This window comes from Podarcis gaigeae, assembly GCF_964106915.1.
Source record: "Podarcis gaigeae genome assembly, chromosome: 14".
Taxonomy (NCBI): domain Eukaryota; kingdom Metazoa; phylum Chordata; class Lepidosauria; order Squamata; family Lacertidae; genus Podarcis; species Podarcis gaigeae.
In genome coordinates, this window is record NC_139690.1 from 2,056,676 (window position 1) to 2,083,598 (window position 26,923).

Here is a 26,923-nt window from a genome sequence, read left to right on the forward strand (position 1 = left end):
CATTAAACAAACAAACAAACAAACAAACAAACAAACAAACTGATTGTAAAAATGCAGGGACAATATACCTAGCACCAGTTTCACAACTGAGAGTAGTCAATCAGCCAAATCATTGCACACTAGGTTACCAGTATTTGTATCAAAAGAATCATGGAGTTGGGAGGGATCTTATAGGTCATCTTGTCAAAGATCCCATTTGCACTATGCATTTAAAGCACCATGATACCACTTTAAAAAGTTGTGGCTTATCCCAAAGAATCCTGGGAGCTGTAGTTTGTTAAGAGTGCTGGAAGCTGTTTGGAGACCCCTGTTCCCAGGGCCAGCCCATGCATGAGCAGGAGGCAGCTGCCACCAGCAGGGGTATTCAGAGGCTGCCTCTGCCAGAGTGATCCCCCACCACTGCTGGAGAAGTAGCCGTGGCAGCTTCCAGGTTCCAGAGATCTCGCCAGAAGCTGCAGCCGCCTGACCCTGGTAAGCAAGGCTTGGTCAGGGGTGGCAAGGGGGCAGGCAGCCCGCGCCCAGGGTGGCTCGTCACATGGCGAAACAGGATGCCCCCCCCCCCGCTTGCTTTCATAGCAGAGCTACACTTCTTAGAATGGTTCAACCCCCCTTCCCAGAGCAATCTGGAAACTGTAACTCTGTGATGGGAATGGAGAACTCCTAAAAAGCTCTCAGCTCCCTGAACAAACTACTGCTCCCTGTATTCTTTGGGAGTGCTAAAGTGGTATGAAATGGATGGTTGGGCTTTGGCTCCACTCCCTGCTTCATGCAGGAAGCCCAGAGCTGGCGTATCCATATCAGATGGTTGCCCAGCTTCTGCTTGAAGGTCTCCAACAAAGAGAGCCCACCATGACCCCTCCAGGATCTCACTGCCAAAGTGATTGTACTGTTGAGACATTTCTCCTGACATTCAGCTGAAATCTCTCCTCCAGTTACTTAAGCCCATCAGATCCACACTATTGTCATCGGGCAACAGAGAATACGTCTCTTGAAATAGCCCCTCAATATATTTGAATAGTGATGGGGTGAACACCCTGCATTTGGGCTCAGAAAGCCAAAGAGGTCCTATTTTAAGGAGTGACCTCTAAAATATCACACCCATGTTAATCCACTGCACTAAAAAATACCCCAAATGAAGAGTCCTGTTAATCTTGAAGATTAACACATTTGGTGTGGCAGAAGGTTTCATGGGCCTATAAATCAATAAGGACCATGTCAGAATTTGTATTTAGGAAGTACAAGAGCTGGTGTTCAACTAAGTTCTGATCCAGGTCAGTTTGCATCCAGTTCCTTAGATAGCCCTATTCAGCAGCTTCAGCCCTTGAAGGCGTCTTGTTGTAGGATGGTGACAGGGATGGGGAACCTCGGGTCTAGGGACCAAATTCAAGCCTCCAGGCTCCTCTATCCAACCCTCATGACTCCCCCCAGACCACACCTGCTTTCCTCAGGACACACCAATTGCCAGCCTGCTTTGTGCTCTCCTCCCAGTGTGCTTCTGGATGGGATATGTCCTTGAAGTGTTTAGATACCTCTCCCTTTCCTTGATGGAGAAATTTATATGGTGGAAGGGATGTAAAGCAAGACGCCACATACTTTTGAGGTGGTGGTATGGCAGCCTGCTGGTATTCAAGACAAGAATGGCATCCCTTGTTCCACCTGCTTTTGCCTCTGCTCCCCCCCCCCCCAGCAGGCCCTTTGGTTCCTCCCCCTTGCTTTAAAGTCTGCTGCAGGATATGCTGGGGGAGTGAAATGTTCCCCACTGGTTTCGACTGCTTTGTTTGAACTATTTATTCTGCTTTTATCTTGTGTTTTTATCTTGAGAACCTCTCTGAGAGGTTTTGGTGAAGGGTGGTATATAAATATTATAACAACAACAACAACAACAACAACACCAAAAAGCCCACATCAGTTGAATATTGTGTGGCGGGACAGTGAAAGGCACACCATGTTGCCCAAAGGTAGAAACTTCCCTTACCTTCCGCAAAAGGTTCCCACTCATAGAATCTTCCCATAAAAGGCTTGTTGTTGTAGGAGGAGCACTGCAGCTCTCTGATGTTTCTGTTCTCAGGACACGCCTGTCAAATAAGGAAGAATTAGATCAGAAACATGTGCAATTGACATGACTGCTGACATTGTCTCATGCATTAATGATAGATCACATCTGGAACTGTGATCTGCAACAGAGGTATAATCAATTATTTGTGAGATATCAATTTTGGTGCATCAGAGCCAGGGCTTCTTATACATATGGAAATTACAAACAGGCTACGCTAGTATTATGGGAAGGTTTGCTTATTTATTGGCTTTCAAAAACGTTCTCAGTGTTATTATTGTTATGTGCTTTTATTTATATGGAAAAATCAGTAAAAACATTTTTTTAAATATGTTGGATTTCAAACGTACATATTCAGGAAAAAACATAATATCTCTTATATGTTTGCAAGTCAAAGAAAATGCATAGTAAGATATCCTCTGTGACATAGAAACAACAATATGCCACAATATATTTAAGTTATGTACAGATTATGGGGCAATTTATTACAGGTCTTGGTGGCTACTGTGGATTTTTGTGTCTCCCCACCCCACCCCCACCCGCAGTTTCTTACTGTCTTAGAAAGCTGTAATCAGAGGCAAAGGGGTGGTTGGAAGTGGGGTGCTGCTTAACCCTTTCTACTCCTGCTATTTGTTTGTTAAGCCCACCCACCACCAGCAGCCATTTTCCCACTTGTAGGTGAAAAGTATTTGACCCTCAGCACATCTCTCAATCTACCGCTTCTCTTCAAAGTAATTTACTAAAATGCATTTTGAAAACTACCTCTGCAAACCTGTCCATTGTTTGGAGCTTTTTGGCCAAGTGCCCTGAAAATGCCACCACTCTCCCAGACACTTGTGAGTTCAGACTGGTTGGATACCTGCAAATGAGCACGGCTGTTCCAGACCTGTGCTGAGATGACACACGTTTGGAAAAGGAGCCATGTGGGTCACTTTCTAGCCAAAACAACCTCAAAAAGCAATTAGAGCCCTAAGTCCTTGCACGGTCTAGCTTGCATGGCCCTCTAGAATCTGGCAAAAAACGCTCCCACCCACCCCCACCCCCCAGCCACTCTAGCTTTCCTGGATTTCTCCAGGTCAGGCATGGGTTTGCCAGCTTAACACTCATTAGGATTTATGGAAACTAAATGCAAGGAGTGAAAGGGAGGGGAAAAACAGCTGATGTATCACTCGAGAAAAGTCCATCCTTCTGTGGAAATTATAAATTGGGTGAGGGGGAGGTCTTAGTCTTACTCTTATATTTCCCCCAATAATTTTGCTCAGCTACAACCTGCAGCTGACCAGCTGCATCCTGGCTCATGGAGGACCCCAGTATAAACTAGGAATGGGGAAGGGATTTGATTTGTTTGTACTTTAATAGGAAACTACCCAATTTGCACTTCTTGAACCAGTATGCAAACTGAAACACATCTACCCTTTCATTGCACTTTGCTGAAATTTGCAGTGCAGTTCTCCCAACCAAACTATGCGGACACAAATGCATATATTCATGAAAACAGCAGGCACAAATGTATTATATTGGGAGGGGGGAGGCCATCTCGGTCAGCTCAGTCAGGGGAGCTACTGGGCAACAGAGTGGTCGATAGACAAGCAGCATCCCCACCTGTCCTTGTAGCCTAACACAAGGTGCAGACCTTTGAGGCCCTTCCCAAGTCTTATGTACTGAGTTGAATGGGATCCAGAATGCAGCAGTCTGGTCCTAGAACAATAGGATTCAGAATGCAGCAGTCTGATTGGTCCACAGGAGCCACCCAATCCAGCTCCAGGTGGAAGAGAATCCGCAACCTGATTGGCCTACAGGAAAATCCTGGAATTAGCCAATCACATGGGGCCCATTGTGTAAATAATGCAGACATTTGGTGGGAACTTCCATTCCTCCTCACCACTATGAGCTGAATAAAGAGCATGAAATCCACTCTCGACTCCAAGTATATTTCACCAAGGTAAGAGGTTTTCTGGCAAAGGAAATGGTGCTTTGTGGGCAATAGCACACTGCCAGCACCTGTCAAACCCCAGCCTAGCCTGGTGCTTTACAGAGTAGCCAGGTGGGCACAGCTGTTCAGCAACTCAGACAAATAAATTGTCCATTTCAAAAGCCTCCCTTTTTGCAAGGTTTTGATGCAGCCTCTTTCTCTCAAGGCATCTGCTACCTTTCTATGCTCATAAGATATGTTGAGAGGTTGTCATTTCCTTCACTGCTTCTTCAGAAACGGAGGAAGAAAAACCCTTGGGTCAACCTCATCCAGCCTTGCTGATTGGTATGTGTTAAAAGTTTTCCCAGGTGACTTCCGGTCGGCGCCAGCGCTTAATGGCGGCTCTCTCTCTCTGTTCTCCGGGGAGAGGGCTGCTCCACGAGTTCGGGTCTGACCGCTACGGTGAAGCGGGCACCCCTAAAATCACAGGCGCGGAAGCCTGTGAACAAGGAGACTCGGTGGGCACCATTTGCGCCCCCCTTTACTGCAAAAGAGCCTTTTTAAAGGCTCCGGAGGAGCATCGGGGGATCGCGCGGTGCTGAGAGTCACTACCCAGCCCGTGGAGTGAAGCCGCGTCGCCATAGGCGGAGAGCGTCGATTCCTTCCTGAAATTTAGTCTGAAAAAGAGCACCCGTAAGTAAGATTGGATACCTTACTGGGATTACAAACAAAAACCTTTAAAATTTGGCTGAAAACGGGGGCGGTAAATAAAGGAGGTCTGCCTCCCCCGGACTGCATGATCGCTAAAGCAACGGAACTAGGAAGCTGCAATTGAAAATTTACCGTGAACTTTTTGGATTGGGCTAACCCTAACACTGAAGTTAATTTTTCCCCCTTGTAAGCAGGATCAGGGGGGGAAGAAGTAGAAGAAAAGGTAACCTGCATAAGGGAGTTTAAAAGGACAATTTCCCGCAGTCTCTGACTCTGGGAACGGACTGCCTGGGTGAAGCACTTTGACAGGAACTGTCAGATCACCTTTGTTTTAAAGTGGACTTTATTGGATATAACTTTTGAGACTTTGTGAAATAACATTGTTGCAACTAAAAGACTGATAGACTTTTTAAGAAACTTTTCTCCTCTGAGGGCTGTTGGATTCTTTGTTTCCTTTGCTTACTGGACACATTGATGCTCCCTCTAGAGGGCTGAAGGTAACAGTTGCAACATAGGCTTTAAAAAGAAAGTCACTGGATTTTTCCACTGTAAACCTGTTCCTGTTCCTGTGAGAACGACCTTGGGACATGAGCGGCCCTGTAGACGAAATAGCAACAAGGTCAAAAGCTAAAGCTGCACAAAAGAAAAGGGGCTCGCTATCAGGACTACCGCCAACAGGTGCAGCAGGACAGGAAAAAGGAATAACAGCATTCATGGATTCAGTGACACAGGCATTACTTAAAATAAATGAATCTCTAGAAAATTTGACCAAGCAGAGTACGGAAAATACTAAACAACTGACAGAACTTACAGCAAAATTAGACTTAAATACTAAAAGTATTACATCTAATACAGAGACTATAAATAAACTGGTGCAAGAAAACGCCACAATCAGGAAAATTGCGGAGGAGGCCAAATTTACAGCGGAATCCACACAGGAAAATTTAGTACCGGTTTGCAAGAAGCTTGACCAGCATGAGGCGACCTTGTCTTTGTGGGAGATGCAGCGTAAGGAGAAGAACTTGAGATTGAGACTTGTCCCAGAGAGTGAAGGGGACAGCCTAGTGGACTTTCTCACAAAAGAACTTTCGGAATTTTGGCAGGTGAACCTAGAGGAAGAAGAATTCGAGATAACAACTGCCTTCAGATTGGGCAGAAGGCAAGGTAGGAAGATCCCAAGGGATTGTCTGATAACTTTGAGATCTAAAGAGGAAAGAGATAAAATACTGAACTTGCATTATCAGAAAACTCTTCAGATTGAAAACGCTACTGTGCAAATATACAGGGACATCCCAAAATACATCTTAGAGATAAGGACCTACTTTAAGAACTTGGTTGACCTGCTGAAGAAGAACAACATACCTTTTAGGTGGGAATATCCGCAAGGCCTGTCCTTTAACTTCAAAGGAAAGAAAGTTAGGATAAGAACAGTACAAGATAAAGAACAATTCCTGGACAGATACGAAGAGGACCTGGTGAAAGGAGTGCTGGACTCAACATCGGATACAGATTTGGGAAATTTGACATTTGGACTTAAATCACCTCCAGAGGGGGAACCGCCGCAGGGTGCGGCTGGAGGAAACTAACCAACAATGTCTCTGCGATTTTTAAGTTGGAACTGTAACGGTTTGAACCTTCCCAGAAAAAGACGTGAAGTTTTCCATATCTTAAAAAAAGAACAATTGGATTTGATTTCTTTACAAGAGACCCACATAACAAGAATACACAGAAAATTGCTTATAAACAAAAGGTTAGGACAGGAATTTATTTCATCGGATAAAGTTAAGAAAAGAGGAGTGGTGATCTATGCAAAGGAGAAATTGGCCCCAAAACTGATTTTTAAAGATGAACATGGAAGAATATTGGCAATTGAAATACAAATCCAAGGAGAAAAGTTTTTGACAGTCGGCATACATGCACCAAATGAAGAGAAGGCAGAATTTTATAAGAAATTGCATGAGACATTGATGGACTACCTGGATTATAAGGTGATTCTTTTAGGAGATATGAACGGTGTCATCTCTACATATATGGACAAAGCACAAAGACAGGTGATTTCCAAGGATGGGAGATTACCTAAGACTTTCTTCGAAATGACCGACAACATGGACTTGATAGATATTTGGAGACTAAGAAACCCTCTTGAGAGAGAGGGGACATTTTTCTCAGAGTCCCAGATGACATGGACAAGAATAGATCAAATATGGATTACTAGTGGAATGGCTCCAATGATAAAAAAGTGGAGATCTGCCCAAAGACACGCTCCGACCACAACGCGGTAAAGATGGAAATGAAGGTAACAACAGCTGGTTCCTTTAGATGGAAAATGAATGACACCCTATTTAGAGATCCAGAAGTCTACAAAAAGGCCCAAAAAACTTTGAGGGACTACTTTGAGATAAATCTGAAGACAGAAGTGGAGAAAAGAGTGATCTGGGACGCAAGCAAGGCCGTGATGCGAGGTTTCCTAATACAGCAGAATTCCCTAAAAAGGAGGAAACAAAATGAGAAGAAAGATAAGATTCTGGAAAAAATAAAAGAAGGCGAAAAGAAATTGAGGTCTAAACCAAAGTCTCATGAGATCTTGAGAGAAATTAAGTTTTACCAGATGCAATATATGGAACTGATGAATCAGGAGATAGAATGGAAGATAAAGCAAATGAGACAAAGGACATTTGAATCAGCAGATAAATGTGGGAAACTCCTATCATGGCAATTGAAGAAGAGACAGAAATTGAACACTGTTACAAGTTTGGAGGTGGATGGAAAGAGCATTTCTAAGCCAAATGAGATCAGTAATTGCTTTCAGAGTTATTTCAGAAGACTCTATGCACAAGGGCCAGAAAATGAAGGAGAAATAGAAGATTTTCTTAAGAAATATGGATTACAAAAAATTTCGCAACAGAGTGTGCAGACTCTGAATGAGAAAATAACCGAGCAAGAAATAGAGGGTGCCATTCAGAATATGAAACTAGGGAAATCTCCAGGACCAGATGGATTAACCTCCAGATACTATAAGGCGTTAAAGGAATGGTTAATACAGCCGCTTAAGGAGGTTTGTAATGAAATATTAGAGGGGAGGAAGGCACCTGAATCGTGGAAAGAAGCTTTTATTACACTTATACCAAAGACTGAGGTTGATAAAAAAACAGATCAAGAACTACCACCCAATATCTTTATTGAATGTGGATTACAAAATATTTGCAGACATTTTGGCAAAAAGATTGAAGAAAGTGTTGGTGGAGGAGATTCATAAGGACCAGGCAGGCTTTCTCCCGGGTAGACACCTATCGGATAATGTAAGGAACATAATTGACATAATAGAAATGCTGACAGTTAATAGTAATACAAAGGCAGTTTTGATTTTTGTGGACGCGGAGAAAGCCTTTGACAATATTTCTTGGAAGTTTATGAAGAAGAATCTCCATGGGATGGGGGTAGGCCAGAGATTTGAAAATGGTATAGGTGCAATATATTCGGAACAAAAGGCAAAATTAATTGTAAATAATGTGGTTACGAATGAACTTCTTATAGAAAAAGGGACACGGCAGGGGTGCCCAATTTCCCCGTTACTTTTTATATTAGTCCTGGAGGTTCTGTTAAACATGGTAAGGGGTGACCAGCTGGTTAAAGGAGTTCAGGTCGGAGCCAGAGAGTACAAACTGAAGGCTTTTGCAGATGACTTAGTTTTGACCCTACAGGAGCCAGACACTAGTACAAAAAGAGTTTTAGAACTAATCCGAGTTTTTGGTCAGGTAGCAGGATTTAAATTGAATAAACAAAAAACCAAGGTCTTGGAAAAAAACTTAACAAGCGTGGAAAGAGAGAGGTTCCAAGAGGAAACTGGACTAATTATGGTAAAAAAAGTGAAATACCTGGGAATTAATATGACATCTAAAAATGTGAATTTATTTAAAGACAATTATGATAAATGTTGGACTGAGATTAAGAAGGATCTAGAAATATGGTCGAACTTGAAGCTTACCTTGCTAGGACGAATTGCAGTGATTAAAATGAATGTATTGCCTAGAATGTTATTTTTGTTTCAGACATTACAAATTGTGGATTAACTGAATTGTTTCAAGAAGTGGCAGAAAGATATATCTAAATTTGTCTGGCAGGGCAAAAAGCCCAGAATAAACTTTAAGATACTTACTGATTCAAAAGAAAGAGGGGGATTTGCCCTGCCAGACTTAAGACTGTACTATGAATCGGCAGCTTTCTGCTGGTTGAAAGACTGGCTACTACTTGAAAACGCAGACATTCTGGATTTGGAAGGTTTTAATAACATGTTTGGTTGGCATGCATATATCTGGTATGGCAAGGTTAAAGTGCACAAGGGTTTTAAAAACCATATTGTCAGGAAAGCATTATATAATGTTTGGACTCGGTATAAGGATTTGCTGGAAAATAAAACTCCCAGGTGGTTATCACCAATGGAGGCTAAAGAGGTGAAGAAGCTAAACATGAGAACCAACTGGCCAAAATATTCTGAGATTTTAGAAATAGAAAGTGGCGAATTTAAATTACAGAGTTTTGAGAAGATAAAGTCCAAGGTACGAGATTGGCTCCATTATTATCAAATAATGGAGGCCTTTAAACAAGACAGGAAAATTGGGTTCCAGGTGGAAAAATCAAAATTAGAAACTGAATTGTTAGAATCCAATACTAAGAACCTATCAAAGATGTATAACTTGCTGTTGAAGTGGAATACAATTGATGAAACTGTTAAATCAGCAATGGTTAGATGGGCACAGGACCTAGGACATGATATTATGTTCGCTGACTGGGAACAGTTGTGGACCACAGGTATAAAATTTACGGCTTGTAATGCCTTAAGAGAAAACATTATGAAAATGATTTATAGGTGGTACATGACCCCAGTAAAGCTTGCTAAGATTTATCATTTGCCCAATAATAAATGCTGGAAATGTAATGAGACTGAAGGTACCTTCTTTCACCTTTGGTGGACCTGCCCGAAGATTAAAGCTTTCTGGGAAATGATTTATAATGAAATTAAGAAAGTACTCAAATGTACTTTTCATAAGAAACCAGAGGCATTTCTTTTGGGTATGGTGGGCCAACTGGTGCCAAGGAGGGACAAGATCTTTTTTATGTACGCCACAACGGCAGCAAGGATTCTACTAGCAAAGTATTGGAAGACACAAAAGCTACCCACGCTGGAAGAATGGCAGGCGAAAGTGATTGACTTTATGGGACTGGCAGAAATGACTGGCAGAATCCGCGACCAGGAGAAAGAAACTGTGGAGGAAGATTGGAAGAAGTTTAAAGTATATCTTAAAAATCGTTATAAAATTGAGGAGTGTTAAAGTGTGAAGGGAAAGGAAGATGTATAATTACAGCTATATTTATTCTTTTTCATTTAATGTGATATTGAAAAGGAGAATAAGTTTAAATTTTAATTGGCTAAAAGAGTTGCTGAAAAATTGTGAAACTAGGATGCAAAAAGGGGAAGGTATGGGGAAGTCCGAGAAAAGAGGCTTATGAAAAGGAGGTTAAGAAAGTCGGATCTATGTTTTCTTTTTGTGTGTGTCTGTTGTTGTATGTATTATTAAGTGTTGTTGTGTCGATAAAATTGGAAAATCAATAAAAAATTATTTAAAAAAATAAAAGTTTTCCCAGGTAACTACCTCCAGCCATTACTTTGCTGTTAACCTCCTAGGGTCACCCTCCCACCACGACTATCACCTGTGAGTTACCGTACATTAAGTTACCAGAATTTCTCAGAGCTAAAACACACTGGACAGAACTGGACTGCTGGCTGTGCTGCAACAATGCAGTTAATGCCTAGGAACAAAAGATGGACCTTCGATTCACCAACCAGTCAGGAAGGATTGCTGCACACCTGAATTCACCCGACCCATGTGACTTGGATCACTGGAATGAGGCTTTCCACAGGTGCTTGTAGCAGCTGGTAGCTGCTATGCTCATCTAAGCATTGTTGGAATGAATCCATGGGACACAGAACCCCAAATCTCTTCCTAAATGCCCCAAGTGTTTCAAGTAATAAATTTGGAGGCAGGGGGACTCTGATCCTCAAGAGGACCTTGATAAGATGGTGTTGTTTAATAAATATAGATATATCTACACACACACTTTTTCTTTCTTTTTTTTATATATACAAAGCCTGAGGAATGGAAAAGGATGAGGGGCTAAATTGCTGGCCCTTGGAAGAATGGAAGAAAACCAGTTGGCAGGGGTAAGATGGAGAGATTCCTCTGCTCCCTTCTCAGATGCTCTGGGCATAGGGATTAATCTGGAGTTTGTATCGCTGCCAGGAAGTCTGGGAAACAGAATTCTTAATGTGCCCTGAATCATTTCATTCACTCCATTTTCCAGGCTCTCTGGGAGCTACGAATTCACACAAATGTATAGGACTTCCTTCATTCCAGTTCTCCCTCCTACCAACCTTACCCCAACTTAAGAATGGTGCATTTTAGGAAAAACAGGGGTCAATGGAGCCAGGCTGACCCCACTCCCAAGCCAGGAGGCTTTTGGTTCCTTGTTTTTCAAACAGCCTATGCCACATGATGTCACAATAGTAAAATGATAGAGAAGCAACCATGACTAGCAACCCAAAAAGGATGCTTGGGAAAGGCTTAAATGAAGCTTGATGGAAATCACCTCCATGTGGTAAGTCCTACATCAGGGATGGGGAACCTGCACCCAAACTCTTGACGGAAGGCGCTGGCACTAATTGTGCCCCCACAAGGGATGGGAGTTGCCCCCCCCATCCCATATCGTCCCAACCCAAAGGACCTCTGTCTTTGAAGGATTTAACTTCAACCGGCTCCCATGTAGCCATCCAGCCACAGCTTCCAGACATCTGATTAGTGTGTCTGGGGCCGAGCCGGGATGACTGTCCATCAACAGATAGAGTTGGGTGTCATCAGCATACTGATGGCAACCCAAACCAAAATTCCAGACAAGCTGGGCGAGGGAGCGCATAAAGATGTTGAAAAGCATCAGGGAGAGAATTGCGCCCTGCGGTACTCCACACACCAAGGAGTAGTGTGATGACAGCTCCCACCCCCATCCCCAGCACCACCCTCTCTCCCCGACCAGAAAGGAACGAGCGAAGCCATTGAAGGACTGTGCCCCAAATCCCCACGTCGGCGAGGCGGTGGTCTAAAAGTTCGTGATCGACCATGTCAAAGGCTGCTGAGAGAATCAACAGCCCCAACCCGCCTCGATCCAGCTGCCTACGGAAATCGTCTGCTAGGGCGCCAGAGCTATCTCGGTCCCATGACCAGAGCATAAGCTGGACTGGAATGGATCTAGAGCCGATGTATCATCCAGAAATCCACCCACCAGTTCAGCAACCGCTCTCTCAGTCACCTTACCCAGGATCGGAAGTTTCGAAACTGGGCATTAATTGGATAGATCTAAAGGATCTAATGATGTTTTCTTTAAGAGCGGACGCACCACTGCCTCCTTCAGTTCCCCTGGGAATGTCCCGGTGCCAAGGGACAAATTGATGATCTCACTGAGGGGGGGGTGCACCTCATCTGATCATGCTCTAATCAGCCAGGACGGGCACGGGTCGAGAGGACAGGTGGTGGGCATTCCGACATGGAGGAGTCTGTCCACATCGGCTGAGAGTATCCTGTCAAAGTGGTCCAGTAGTGGACCTAAGGACAGTCAAGGGGCCTCCAGTTCCATTATTGTATCCAAATTAGCAGGGATGTCACGGCGGAGTATCAGGACCTTCTCTGCAAAAAAAGCTCACAAATGCCTCACAGCTATGTGCCTGATTCATATTTAAATTTGGCTGTCCTCTAGGGACATTAGAGAGCTCATTATACTAAAAAGTTGCGCTGGGAGAGAGGTAGCGGATGCAATGGAGGCTGAGAAGTAGGATTTCTTAGCAGCCTTCATGGCCATCTCATAGATTTTCATAAACACCCTATAAGATGTTCTTGAGGCTCTGTCGCAGGCATCCTGCCATACTCGCTCTAGCTGTCTGAGGTCCCACTTCATTTTCCAGAGCTCCTCGGTAAACCAGGGGGCCCAGTTTCTGCAGGGTCACAGAGGGCGCCTAGGTGCGATCTCATCAATGGCTGCCAAGAGCCGGGTATTCCAACCCTCAACAAGCTCAGTCAATGAGTCACCAGGGGGAGCAGGATCCTGCAAGGCCTGATGGAATCTATAAGGATCCATCAGCCTCCGCAGGTGAGCCCAAATAGGCTTGTCACCTAAGCAGGGTAGGGGCAGGAAGCCAATCCTGGCTTTCAGAACTTAGTGATCAGACCATGGCACCTCCATAGTGGGGGACATGATCACATCTATGCCTGCGCCGAAGATCAGGTCCAGCGTGTGGCCTGCTGGATGTGTAGGGCCCAAAACAAACTGGGAGAGCCCTAGTGTCACCATGAAAGACACCAGATCCAGAACCTGCAAGGAGGGGGAGGCTTCAGCATGGGCATTGAAGTCCCCCAATACCAGTAGAGTGGGGAACTCCAAAGCCCAGTCGGTCACCACCTCCAGCAGGTCTGACAAGGTGGCTGCTGGTGCGCTAGGTGGCCAGTACACCAGCCAGACAGCCAAGCTCTCCTTGGAACCCCACACCAGGCCAACACATTCAATGCCGGGGATCGATGGCAATGGCAGAGCCCTGATAGAACAATCTTCCCGGATTAATAATGCCACCCCTCCCCCCCTGCCCTTAGTATGCGACTGGTGGAGGACAGAGAAACCCAGAGGCACCATCTCTCATAAGGTAACTATTTCCCCTTTGTGCACCTAGGTCTCCATCACACAAGCCAGGTCAACCCCCTGCGAGGTAAAGAAATCTTGCAGGGTGGCGGTTTTGTTGCCTATAGAGCTGGCATTGCACAACACCAGTGAGGGAGGTGGGTAGCCCTTGCTCACCCTACCTTTGTCCCTCAGGATGGGGCACAGACTGGAAGGGGATGAGAAAATCCATATCTCATACCCCTTTGCCTATAAGATCTGCCCCCACCACCATACCTCCCTTGCCCTTCCATGGTAGTAATTCCAAGCTCCATGCTTGCCTCCTTTGATAGGATTAGTGTTATTATTAGAGCCCTGTAAGCTGTGGTGGTGAGTATAGGGCCAACCCCCAGGTCCAAGATGGGAAATGGGCTTCAAGGGGGAGCAGTCCTCCCCAATACTCACAGGCAGATCTGCAGCAGCAATGCCGTGAGGCCTTTTTTACACACATACACACACGCGAAAGAGAACTCCACATAACTCCATAACTCTTTTGCTGCATCTGTATCTCTTTTGCAGAAGCAGTGACTATTTCCAGAAAAGAGGCAGCCTCAGATGGCCCATTTAACATCACAATTCAGACTCAGGACTCAGGACTATGAAATAACTCAGAGGAGAAGGGTCATGCAAATTCACACCCAGGCTGACCCCCTTCTTAAGTATTCTCCCCAACTAAAATTGCTATGCATACGTCAAGCACAGGCAGCTGAACTTGGCCAGTCTTCCAGATCCTCGAAGGCCAATAGCAGAAAGCAAATCAGAGGGAATAAATTTGGAAAACAGGAAAAAATGTTCCTGTCATCGTTTTTCCAAGTTTCTGTTGGAGCTCAGTTCACAGTGAGATGCAGAAGCAATGACGTCTTTGTCTTGACTATCCCGTGGATCTTCTCTGAATGATCCCAGTCAGGCATCAACTTGAGGCCACTGCTATTTCGAGCAAATCCTCTAACTACTTTTACAAACCCGTCCAAATATGCCTTGCCTAGAAAGTCATATTTATAGAAAATGTGTGTAATGCAAGAGGCACTTGGTTAAAGGGAATGAAAAGTTATTTCCATTTGACAAAAACTGGCTGATGGTTTGCAGGCTGTCCAAGCTCCAATCACCGTCTGGCTCCTCCATTGGCTGCACCAGGCAAAGGTGCTTAAAAATCAGCATTCCCTAACCAAGTGCCCTACAGATGTTTCTGAACTACCAGTTCCATCATCGCTGACCATTGACCATGTTGTCTTGGGCTGATATGAGCTGAAGCCCATCAACATCCAGAGGGCACCAAATTTAAACAGGCTGATGTAGTGCCATTCCATTTATTCTGGGAAAATAAATATGGTGGCCCCCAAACAAGAGTGTGCCCTAGCAGTCCCCCCCCAAAAATGGGCAAGATACCACCACAAAATATGAAAGAGGAGGCCAATTCACCTCCTGTCATTTCACCTCCTACAGTCCAGGTGTGGATTGGTTTTGCAGCTGACCTGAGAAAATTGAGTGGCATTGTGGAATAATGATCATGTTCCAAGAAACCATTTTGGACTTCAGTAGGGTAGAAGATCAGAGCTTTGGGGGTGCAACAGCAATATTTTAAGCAAGGATTAAACTCCTGTATAATCTTATTTCATTAACAAAATTTGTATGCCACACCATTGTAACAAAACCTCTAAGCACTCTACAATATTGAAATTATTAATTTTTTAAAAAGTAAAAAAATATTAAACAGCATTTTTAAAAATTAAATTACTAAAAAGAATTGAATTAGGAATACTTACTCATGATTGTGGTTCCACCCTCAAAAATGCAACCCAAGCCTGCCCAGAGTTTTCTCTGGGTGGTAACAAGAAGTGCTTATCTTGAGAAAAATTATAACATAAACAAAGGAGGCAAGTGACATGAGGAGAAGAGGAGGATTACACATTCCTTGGCTGAGAAGCTTCGGAGACTCCAAAGCCAGGGACGCAGGCAGTTGGCAAGAAGGATCTTGTTGACTTCTTCCTACCTGCAGATAAATCAAGGTCTGGCTTGTTTGGTGACGAAGAGAACTTTTGTTCCCTCAGCAAGGTCATCAACCCCAACATGAATGCTACAGAAATGTAAGGAATTTGCGGCTCACTCTCCTGTCATGAGGAGGATAGGCCTGAAAAGTAGAATCATATGAAGGGACCCCATGGTTCATCTAGTCCAACCCCGTGCAATGCAGGAATCTCGGCTAAAGCATCCATGACAGAAGGTCATCCAGCCTCTCCTTTAAAACCTCTAAGAAAGGAGAGTCCACAACATCCTGAGGGAGACCGTTCCACTGATGAACAGCTCTTACTGTCAGAAAGTTCTTCCTGGTGTTTATTTGGAATCTCCTTTTTGTAACTTGAAGCCATGGATTCAAGTCCTACCCTCCGGAGCAGGAGCAAACAAGCTTCTTCCTTCTTCCATGTGACAGCCCTTCAGATATTGGAAGATGGCTCCCATATCTCCTCTCAGTCTCCTCTTTTCCAGGCTAAACATACCCAGTTCCTTCAACCATTCCTCATAGATGCCATTGGACTACAACTTCCACCACCTCTGACCATTAGCCACATAGGCTGGGATGGATGGGAGTTGCAGTCTAGCAACATACAATGAGCCAGGTGGCTGTTGAGGGGAAACACCTCTACCTGAGGCCTGGAGAAAGAGAGCTGCCACCAGTCAGCAAAGACCGTACTTTTGCAAAGCACTCTCTATAGGGGCGGCCCTTGAGTCCAGTCCAGGAGCTACAGCTAGTGCAGAAGGCTGCAGCTAAACTGCCGGTGGGGGCAGATGACTGATGGCATGGGAGTCCCATGGGACACCTTTGCTAAAATATCTGCACTGGGAGCTCATATGCTACTGGGCAAGGCTCAAGGCTCTTATGTTATGTTAACATACAACACCCTGAATAACTCAGGTCTGGGGTGCCTTAAGAATCATCTGTCTTAGCCTGATCACTGAGATCAGTGTGACGCAGCAGCTAAAAAAGCCAATGCAATTCTGGGCTGCATCAATAGGAGTATAGCATCTAGATCAAGGGAAGTAATGGTGCCACTGTATTCTGCTCTGGTCAGACCTCACCTGGAGTACTGTGTCCAGTTCTGGGCACCACAGTTCAAGAAGGACACTGACAAACTGGAACGTGTCCAGAGGAGGACAACCAAAATGCTCAAAGGCCTGGAAACGATGCCTTATGAGGAACGGCTAAGGGAGCTGGGCATGTTTAGCCTGGAGAAGAGGAGGCTAAGGGGTGATATGATAGCCATGTTCAAATATATAAAAGGATGTCACATAGAGGAGGGAGAAAGGTTGTTTTCTGCTGCTCCAGAGAAGCGGACACGGAGCAATGGATCCAAACTACAAGAAAGAAGATTCCACCTAAACATTAGGAAGAACTTCCTGACCGTAAGAGCTGTTCGACAGTGGAATTTGCTGCCAAGGAGTGTGGTGGAGTCTCCTTCTTTGGAGGTCTTTAAGCAGAGGCTTGACAACCATATGTCAGGAGTGCTCTGATGGTGTTTCCTGCTTGGCAGGGGGTTGGACTCGATGGCCCTTGTGGTCTCTTCCAACTCTATGATTCTATGATTCATTGCTATTTGTCCCCCATGTTACAGAAGCAGGGAAAGCAGTTATCTGAAAAACATTCACTATTTGCATTCTGGATGAGTAGAAAGAGTAGCTTTGACTCTTAAAAATTCCTACAAGGACAGTAATGGGGGGGCAGAGGGGGGGCATCCTGCCAGTAGAAATTTGGTCTGTCCTTCTGTCTGACACACTCTTTTTCTATGTTCAAAAAGCCTCCTCCCACCATGGGAGGAGCATTCAAATAGGCCGTCCCCTGCCTGACACCTGAAATTGTCCACTTAGTTCTCCTGCAGAGGTGGGGAACTGGCATCCCTCCAGATGCTGTTTGACTCCATCTCCCATCAGCTCCAACCTGAACAGCCAACAGCCAAAATGGTGGGAGCTGCAGACCAGCAACATCTGGGCGGCCACAGCTCCTCACCACCACCGTTCTGCTGTTTCTATTAAAAGCCTCTCAGAAAAACTTTTCCTTAAAGATCAGCATTTTGGCATGAGAGATACGCTGTCCTGCTGACTGATATTTCTAATCATAGGCTCCTCTAATGACCCTCCCCCCCCCTTCTGAAAGCAGCATACTGTGTATTAATTTGGCACAGACGCATCACATTCAATGAATATATACCCCATTTAAACTTCATTGTCCATTGCATGCCAGCCGTGCAGGACCAAGGGGCTTGTATTCACTGACCACCAGGCAAGGGTTCAGAAAAGACATTTTTCCCCTTCCATGAAAGGGAAAGTAGCATCTTCCAAGGACAAATACTAGCAACACAATAATTGTTGTTGTCCCTCAAGCAAAATCACACTTCCTTCCCAAGCCTGTGTGGCCCAGGGCCCATTCAGCCTTGACTCCCAGCCTGCGCTGAAGACGGAGCCACCCTGACCAATGGAGGGAAAGCCTGCCTTGCTATCAGGATTGTTTCAAAGCCACAACTGGGAAGGAAGCATTGGGCAGGGATAAAGAACTGTAACAGGAGGAAAAAGTCCTTGGAAAGAAAGCCACTGGATTCAAACTCCGCTTCTGAGCCACTTAAGAACTGAACCACTTTACTACTTTCCACCCACGTTTATTATTGAAACTCATCTTACAGTATTCATTACTACCTATTTATGGTCTTCTGATTGATTCAGAATGCTAGATGCCACTGTTATGTACTCTGTGAAACCAAAGGACACTGCAGCCTCAAGCGAGGGCTGGGCTTGTTTTTATGCCCAGAAAGCAGACCTGAGTAAAGCCTTTGGCAGAAGTCTGCATCAGCCCCCTCCCCAGAGCAGCCATGCCCCCAAGCAGACTAGTGATTGGCCCAAACTGTCGACAGCCATGGGACCCCAAAACCAGGAGCTAGGAAGCAGCAGGTGGTGGCTGGGCCACAAACACTGTGGCACCCCCAAAGAAGTGTTGAACAGTCATTCCCCATGACGGCAGTTATGGGATTGTTGTCTATCACAATGGTGTATGTTTTGACTCAACCGAGTGGGAAGTGACAGAGACAAGATGTTTGTGTTCCTGTGTTCCGTGAAGTGGGACTATTGTCCTTTGTTCTTTCTCTTTGCTGTCTGATGCTAGAGAGAGAGGGAGCCATGTTGCAGTGCTCTGTGTGTGCTTATATGTAAATACAGTAGATTAGCCCAAATGCTGAGTTGCTGAGTTCTGTTACGCAAGCTGTGAAGACACTGCGGATCCCTAAGTGTGCCGATGTCTGTTGGCATCGGCCCCTGTGATGTTTGGGCAGAAGAAAGCTTTTGAAGCTCCCGAATGAACGACCAGGAGGGAGAGAACATGCCAGTCAGGCATGTGTCTCTGCCAGGGTCCTACTCGAGAGTAGGACAAGCTCCTGACAAGAAAATGGCCAGATATTGCCCCAGTCAAGGTGCCTTTTTTGTTATTTTTAATATGTTCTTACCCACTCTGAGCACAGTTTCTGCAATGGAAGGGTGGGAAGGTAAATATTCTTTGTAATGTTCTCAGTGCTCACCACTGAAAACATCTTCTCTTGAAAGCAGTCCACATGCAACTTTAATGCCCCTACAACAGGCACTGATCTCAGTGCATGGAGCACTTGCACACTGCTGCTATGCAACTATAAAGAAACTGCAAAGCACATTCTTCATGCATTTGGCACACCACACATGGAGCTTGGCCAACAAAGTTGGCTAAGACATTTACCATTGATCCAGAGCACTATTTCTAAGCCACAAATCTGTGTCCAATCGTTCATTTTCCTTGCAAAATCAAATCCCACAGTCTCAGCCAGCCTGCCTAAGCAGTTTTACAGAAATCACTCACAAGCTAGCAGCAACACTCAAATCTATTTTTTTAGGCTTACAGCAGGAGTGTGAAGCTTCCAAGTCGTGGAAGCTGAAGTTTGGTTTTCCAACAACCAGGATCAGCTCATGTCCTCTTCCATCTGTGCTAATTTAATGGGAAGAGCACCTGTTTCCTCACGAGTGTTGCCAGACGCTAGTGTGAACCAGATCAGGGCCGACCAAGTGTACGCAAGATTGCAGGGCAAGATACACATTACCAGAGCCGTCCAGATTGCGCCCTCTAGCCATGAACATATTAGCTGTTCTTTCCGCCTCTCCTCCAACCCCAACCCCATTCAATTCCTCACACACTTCAGCTTGTAATGAATTATTTCACAGAAAATCCAATATTAAATTTATAATTTCTTAATAAAAGGTTTCAGCAAAGAAAATGACATTGTGATGTGAGTTGACAGGTTTTTTAAATGTAATTCAGTTGTAAAACAATACACAGATAGGCCTAAATGAAACAAACAAACAATATCATAGTGTCCACAATGATAACTTTACATTATACTATATGATGTAAAATGGCATTACTTTCACAATATCTGTGTTATTTGGTTGATATAGAGTAAGAAAACTTATTATTATTCACAAGTCACAAGTTACAAGTTCTTATTCACAAGAGTTGTCATTTTTTTAAAAAAAAAAAGTCAAGTTAGGCCAACTCTGGCTTTAAGTAGCAATCTCCTCAATGAAGTCTGATGTGGTTAGAACTTTATTTTTTTCACTTTAACCAAAGAAAACTTGTTTTGGCAATGATCCACTCAGGTCACAGCAGGATTCAGCTACTGATGCTATGTACTGGAGCTGAGAGGAGGACATTTGTCAGTGTGCTATGTGATTGCTATCAAGTTGGTTGGGTTTTTTGTGTTCTTCCATTTAGTGAGCTTGTAAAACATAATAAAATTAAAGAAATGGCACAAACAGTTGACTGGTCACCCAGAAAGCCATGTAAAATAGTACTATTAAGTAAACAAGGCTACAGTTATGAAGAAATCAGAAGAAAAATTGGTGGAAACTTAACCAAAGGTGACATTTCTAATTTTTTGAAGAGGTATCAGGAGACTCAGCCACTACAAAATCAGACTGGTAAAGGCAGGAAAAGGTGCACAGCAGCAAGTGATGATAGAAGAAATGAGAGACTGTCCCTATGTGACAGAAGAAAATCATCTGGGTGTATACAAGATGACATGGTGCAAGGTAATGTGAAGTTGAGTGCAAGGACTGTTCCACACGGATTGCAGGAATATTGTCTAAATGCTAGAATTCCAAGGAAAGGGACATCGTTATCTCTCAAACAAAGGTTCAGAAGAGGAAACTGGGCATGTTAACTGGACAGCGGAACAATGGGACAGTGTTATTTGGAGTGATGAGACCCAAATCTCCTTGCTTGGTAGTGATGGCATGAAATACGTGAGGAGAAGATTTACATCCTACTTGCATTACATCTACCGTGAAACACTCAGTTAGCGTTATGATCTGGGGTTGTGGGACAGCAAAAGGTGTGGGCAGAATTTGCGTCATTAATGGGAATGTAAATTACATTATGTTGCAAGCCATCCTGTAAGGGCTTTGTTCTAAAAAGCAAGATGCAAATATTTTAAAACAAGAAACAGGTAAACCTGGAAATACATCAGTGGTGGTGGTCATGAGCAAAAGTCATTTAAATTTTTAAAAAGGGATAACCTTTTGCACACACAAGAACATCAATAAAACTTTCTGCTACCTGCTGCACAACATTTCATTACCACATAGATCATCCAACAGCATGCACATTTCTTACTTTTGAGCAAGGGGTGGGGGGTTTTATGGCATTTGCTTGACTCCAATAATAGACCATTCCCCTAGCAAAAAAGGGGGGTCTTCCTAAAACCTGCATGCAATTAAAGCAACACAGAGGTTTTCTAACTGAAGTTTCTGCAAATGGAGGGTATTCAAGCAACACATCTTATATGAACTGACAAAAGAACCGAAGATGGCTTGGAATGCGTTATCACACTTTCTAAGTGTACATTTCTGCAGTCAGAAAAATGGCTGGTGCTCAGATCTGCAGGGAATTATTAAAGACACATTAAAATATATAAGGAATGCAGCAATCTGGCTTCAGATAAGATATGAGCAGATCCACATGCTCGCTCTCAACCCCACATGGAAGACACATTGGATTGGGGACAATCAATACAAACTAGAATTTGCCACAAGAAGAAAATGGCTCCTGCAAAAAAAGCTCAGCAGCAGAGCATCTGCTGTGCCTGCAGAAGGGGACCCAGGTTCAACCCCTGGCACAGCTGGAGAGACTCGGACTGAAACTTCTGGAGATCCACTAGGTGGATGTGCAGAATAGCTAAGGACTTTGGGGAGGTGATTTATTATGTGTTGGAAAATATATTTTAGGTAACTCTCCCCCAAATACCAGAAGCTTTCTTACTGTGGATAACTGGAGCAGACCCCCCCCCCAAAGAAACAGAGAACTCTGTTTCTTTACACAAACAGGATTGCAGTAAGAACAGCAGTGGGGATGAACTTTTTGCTTTTCTTTCGTGGTAAGGTGAAGGTATATAATATGCAGCATAAATTGAAAATTTGGGGGAACCATGGAGGGAGGGGAATAATTGATTGCTAAATTTAGAATGTTGTTGAATTGTTATTATTATTGTTGTTGTTGAATAAAATTATATAAAAAGGGCAATACTGAACTAGATGGACCAATGGTGTAAGTCAGGCTTCCTCAACCTCAGCCCTCCAGATGTTTTTGGCCTACAATTCCCATGATCCCTAGCTAGCAGGACCAGGTCAGGGATGATGGGAATTGTAGTCTCAAAACGTCTGGAGGGCCGAGGTTGAGGAAGCCTGGCGTAAGTCATAGAAGGCAGCTAAGCTCCTAACAGAGCACTGAGCATAGAAGGCTGGCTCACACCACGTCAGACCACTGGTCCATCCAGGGCTCCCCACACCAGGGTAGCCAACATCCAAATGCTGCTGGACTATAACTCCCATCATCCCGCATCCAATAATCTATAATAATATGCGGAGGGTTACCTACACTGGCAGCATTTTCCAGAGTTTCAGGAAGGGCTCTTTCGCTAACTGATCCCTTAGCTGGAGATGTAAGAGCCTGAGCCTGGGGCCTTCTGCATACAAGCAAGGTGTCCTACTAGAGTTACGGCCCTTAAGTTCCAATTAGAGGCCCAGGGGTTTTATCTCACTTCTAAACCGGACCTTTCAGCCTTCTCTTCACATCTTCCCTACTCCCTTCCTCTGCTCTTCCATATCCCTGGGCAAGAGCTTGAGGCGGAAGGGAACTGTGTACACCACCTTGAACTCCTTTGAAGAAAAGTGGATTATTAGATAGATAGATAGATAGATAGATGACTGACAATGATGATGGAGGAGAATCTCGTCCATTTACTACAGAGATATACGTCCACTGCATCAGCATGTAATTCAAATGCAAGCAAAAGGTAAGGCAAACATCTCCACTCTACAAAATAAAACTGCCATCTGATCCCTCTCTCTCTTTTTCTGTGGCAGCTTGGAAGAGAGTTCCACTCCACCACTTTATTCCCTACAATCACAAAGCTCACTAGGGAAAAAATCTTAGAACTCTCCCACGAAAGATCCCAGATGCAATGTGTGCAAATAGCCTCTTATACGCAACATGGATTAGAGCCATTTAGAGGGAATGATTTGTAATTGAAAACCCCTGCCTTTGCAAAAGGGCTAGAGAAAGAGGAAGAGGAGGAGTGCCAGAATGCTGACCTGGCCATGAAACTGAAGTTCCTTCACCATATAAGCAGAGGCAGGGTTGCGTAAATGTTATGTGCATTGAGTTTAAATGACTTTAATCAAGGATGCTGGAGAAATATTTTTGGGCACACCAAATATGAATGCCAAGTGCGTCCATACAGTTTGCAAAAGAGAGTGAGAAAATCTTGTAGACATGAAGCAATTTAGAGAAAATCGACAGGCGGGGAGGCTGTCAGGCCTGGCAACATATGGTTCAAAAAGCTAAATGTGCCTGCATTAGCTGAGTGGTAGGCGAGGAAGACGTGGACTAGGCTATAGGCATGAATACAAAGAAAGGGTGAGATGTTACGGATGGAGGAGGGAATTATACCTAGGAGAAATGAGAATAATGAAGTGAAAAACTGAGACACACACAAAAAGAGAGAGAAACTTGGGGTGAAAACTAGGAAAAATGTCTGGGATTTCAATGGAGTTGGTTGGGGGATTCTGAAAAGGGGAGGGGGAAGGATGGAATTTGATCTAGTCACACTTCATTGAGTTTTTAAAAGAACAGACTCTTTGGAGTGCCGTTAGTTTTTAATTTTCATTTCAGGGCAAAGAGAGTGGGGAGGGACACCAGCTGTTAGAGGCAGACATTTGCCACGTTTCAATAGAAACACCTCCCTTTCGGCTAAGGGGGAAACTAAAGGGAAACTTACAACTGGTCATATTTTGAGAACCTGATAGGGACACATTGCACACTTTTGTTTTTTAGGCATAAGGGTTGAACCTGCAATGTCTATACAAATCAATACACTCTACATTATTTCAGATGGCGTGGCATTTTATTTTATGCTTGTGAAATTTTGTTTTTATGTGAAATTCTGAGAATGCCTTTTTGGTGTTGTTCTCAGGTGCAAGGCTGGAAAGGAAGTAGGCAGCATGATGGTGTTCTGGTTCTTCACAGACTATGGGGAATAGGAAGGGAAGCCTTATCAGTACACTATTATTCCTCATAGAGTCTTACTCTTTATTATTTAGAGCACAGTAGTACTTCCGTTCTGGAAGTCTGTTCGACTTCTGAAACATTTGACTTCCAAAGCGTGGCTTCTGATTGGCTGCAGGAAGCTCCTGCAGCCAGTCGGAAGCTGTGGAAGTCCCATCGGACGTTCGGCTTCTGAAAGAATGTTCAGAAACCAGAACACTCACTTCTGGTTTTCAATCATTCGGGAGCCGGAACATTCGGGAGCTCCTGAGGCGTTCGGGAGCCGAGGTAGGACTGTATTTTAAATAAAATAAATAAAAACTATTCCATTTTGCCAAACCTCTGATCCATGTGTTGAATTCACAGCATATTGATCTCTCACTCACTCTCCGAAAGAGATTGTAGTGCATACATTAGTGCAGAGATTCAGGCTCTGGCCTCAGTCCCAACCAAAGTTGTTGGATCTAACTGCCATTAAAATGAATGGAACTTAGGTGGCCACAAAGTAACTTATCCCATTTATTTCAGTGGCACTTGGACATAACCAGATTTCTGAGCACTGGGACCACTATATCCACATTGAAGCCCCATGTTTTCTGGGAAACACTAGAGCAGGGGTCGGCAAGGTGCAGCCCGTGGTCCGGATGCGGCCCACGAAGACCGTTTTACTGGCCCATGAGCCAAACCAAGCCGCCTGCTCGGCGAGTCCCCAACATGCTGTGCTAAACTGGCGCAGCACAGCGCGGGGACTTGCCGAGCTGTGCTGCAAATCGTGTCTACGCATGCGCAGATACCAGAAATTGCAACTGCGCATGTCCAGATGCCAGAAATCGCTTCTGCGCAGGTGCGATTTTCGGCATCTGGGCATGCGCAGAAGCGATTTTCGGCGCTGCAGACATGAGCAGACACGATTTCCAGCATCGCGCTGTGCCAGTCCAGCCCACGGACAATCTCTGTGGGAGTGATCCAGCCCATGGCCGGTAAACCTAGGGATCACTAAATGAAATAGCTAGATCAACATCTTATCTCATACTTAGCTATGCAATTCACTCATTCTGCCTTTATCCCTTGCCTTGCCTTGCCTATGGATCACTCAGATCTATTTATTATTATAATATAATATTGTTATTAATGATAATAATACTGATTTTTAAACATATGAATTGCATTTATATCCCACCTTTCCCTCCAAGAACCTCAAGGTCATATACATGGCTCTACCCCTCCTCACTTAATACCACAACAACCCTGTGGGGTAGGTTGGGCTGAGAGGCAGCAACTGACCCTAGGCCGTCCAGTGAGTGGGGATTTAAATGCTGTCTCCCAGGTCCTAGTGCAACTACTCCAACCACTACATCACATAGGTTCTCATGGCAGCATTCTGTGCATTAAAGAGTCTGGCAGGAACAGGAACCTGAGTTCAAGTTCTTCATCTGGCAGTGAGTTCCAGGACGCTTCACTCCCATGAAGTGTATATCTGTATATCTGACTGCTGGCCACACAGTGAACCCAAGGCTCCCATTTCTTTCCCCGGCACAGATGACGGCTTATGTTAGCTGAGATGTTAGCTGAAGTGGCTTTAAAAGGGAACCAGGCAAATTAGGAGGACAGACCTTGCAGAGGAGGCTGTTCCATTAGGGCAAATGCAGCCCTGTTCCACCCACTGCAGCCTACCTTCTGTCCTGGACCTTCACTGGATGCCCCTGCGTTTTAGTATTATGAGAGATCCACTTTGTCCACATCAGGCATAGTTTTATATAGCTCTGCAGCTCCCACAGAATCATAGAATAATAGAGCTGGAAGGGACCCTGAGAGTCATCTAGTCCAACCCCCTGCAATGCAGGAATGACAACACTGATGACTGGCCAAGCTGGCTGGGTCCAGCAGAGCCCCAGGTTCTCCATTTCTGCTCTAGATGTCTTCACATTCTGCTTCTAGGCCTTCCAGAAGCATCCGACTAGCCACAGTTGTATAAACAGGAGAGTGGATTAAGTGGGGCCAGCAGGGCTCTTCCCACACAAGCCTGAGAAAGCCCCGCACGACTCTTGGGTGCTGCGCAAGTGCACTTTCACTGCTCATTGCAGAGAAGGAAATGCTTCCCCTCTTGAGACCCCTCTTTACCTCTGGCAAGCCTCAACACTTTCCCTCTAAGTTAGTGACTTTTTTATATATAAAAAAGTTTTGTTTGTTTTAATTATCCTTTTCCCTTCTCGTTTCAAATCCTATCGTGTCATGTTTGTCGGTTCTAAGCAATCAGCAAGGACTTACTTGCCCTGGTTTTTCTTTGTAACTTGTACAACACCTAGCACAACTTCAAGCACTTGATCAAAAACACTACAAAATAATACTTTCTTAACCAACCACCAGTCTCTATTTATTATTAATCACACAAGCTGAAAAATGTAAGCTCAAACTTCACATGCACTAAAGTGTCAGTCACAAGAAAGCAAGTTCTGCCTTAAATGAAAAAACAATAAAAATGTAACGACGAGGAAATTACCTAATGGACCAAAGCAGATTGACTTAATTTGTTATTAATTAACTGCCCCAAGCAGAATCCATAGGGGGAAACGACCCAACACTAGGATTCCAAATAACAGTTTTTTCCCCTTGATAAATTATATTAACCTCATGGAATGTTCCAAATAAAAGAAAAAACTCAGTGTTCTCTGGATGCCAGCGGGGGGCCTCAAAACATTACAGCTAATAAATTAAATTACTGCCCAATTGTATGAACTGGGAGGTCATGTACTATATGGAGAAACACTATAGATTTCCCAGCATCAAAAGCTTGCTCCTTTTCCTAGCTTTCTGATTTGGCTTTTGGGAAGTTCCTCCACCATCATGATGCCCTCCAAAAGTTCTGAACTACAGCTCCCATCAGCCACAG

General features: G+C 44.3%; 1 protein-coding gene and 1 long non-coding RNA gene across 2 annotated transcripts in view; one reads left to right on the forward strand and one right to left on the reverse strand.

Moving 5' to 3' along the window:
- Positions 1-914: 914 nt before the first annotated feature.
- LOC310831559 (thrombospondin type-1 domain-containing protein 4-like) overlaps positions 915-26,923 on the reverse strand; it is a 115,112-nt gene continuing 89,103 nt past the window's right edge. Inside the window, exons 6-7 of the mRNA XM_083712238.1 lie at positions 1,976-2,075; positions 915-1,193 (exon numbers count right to left, since the gene is read on the reverse strand). Of these exons, the coding sequence (XP_083568364.1) occupies positions 1,186-1,193; positions 1,976-2,075 (108 nt within the window). The 3' untranslated portion in view covers positions 915-1,185. The remainder of the gene's footprint in view (positions 1,194-1,975; positions 2,076-26,923) is intronic.
- On the forward strand, positions 11,295-12,438 carry LOC310831582. Its single transcript, XR_014557916.1, has 2 exons — positions 11,295-11,330; positions 12,112-12,438. It is a non-coding gene; the product is annotated as an uncharacterized lncRNA (long non-coding RNA).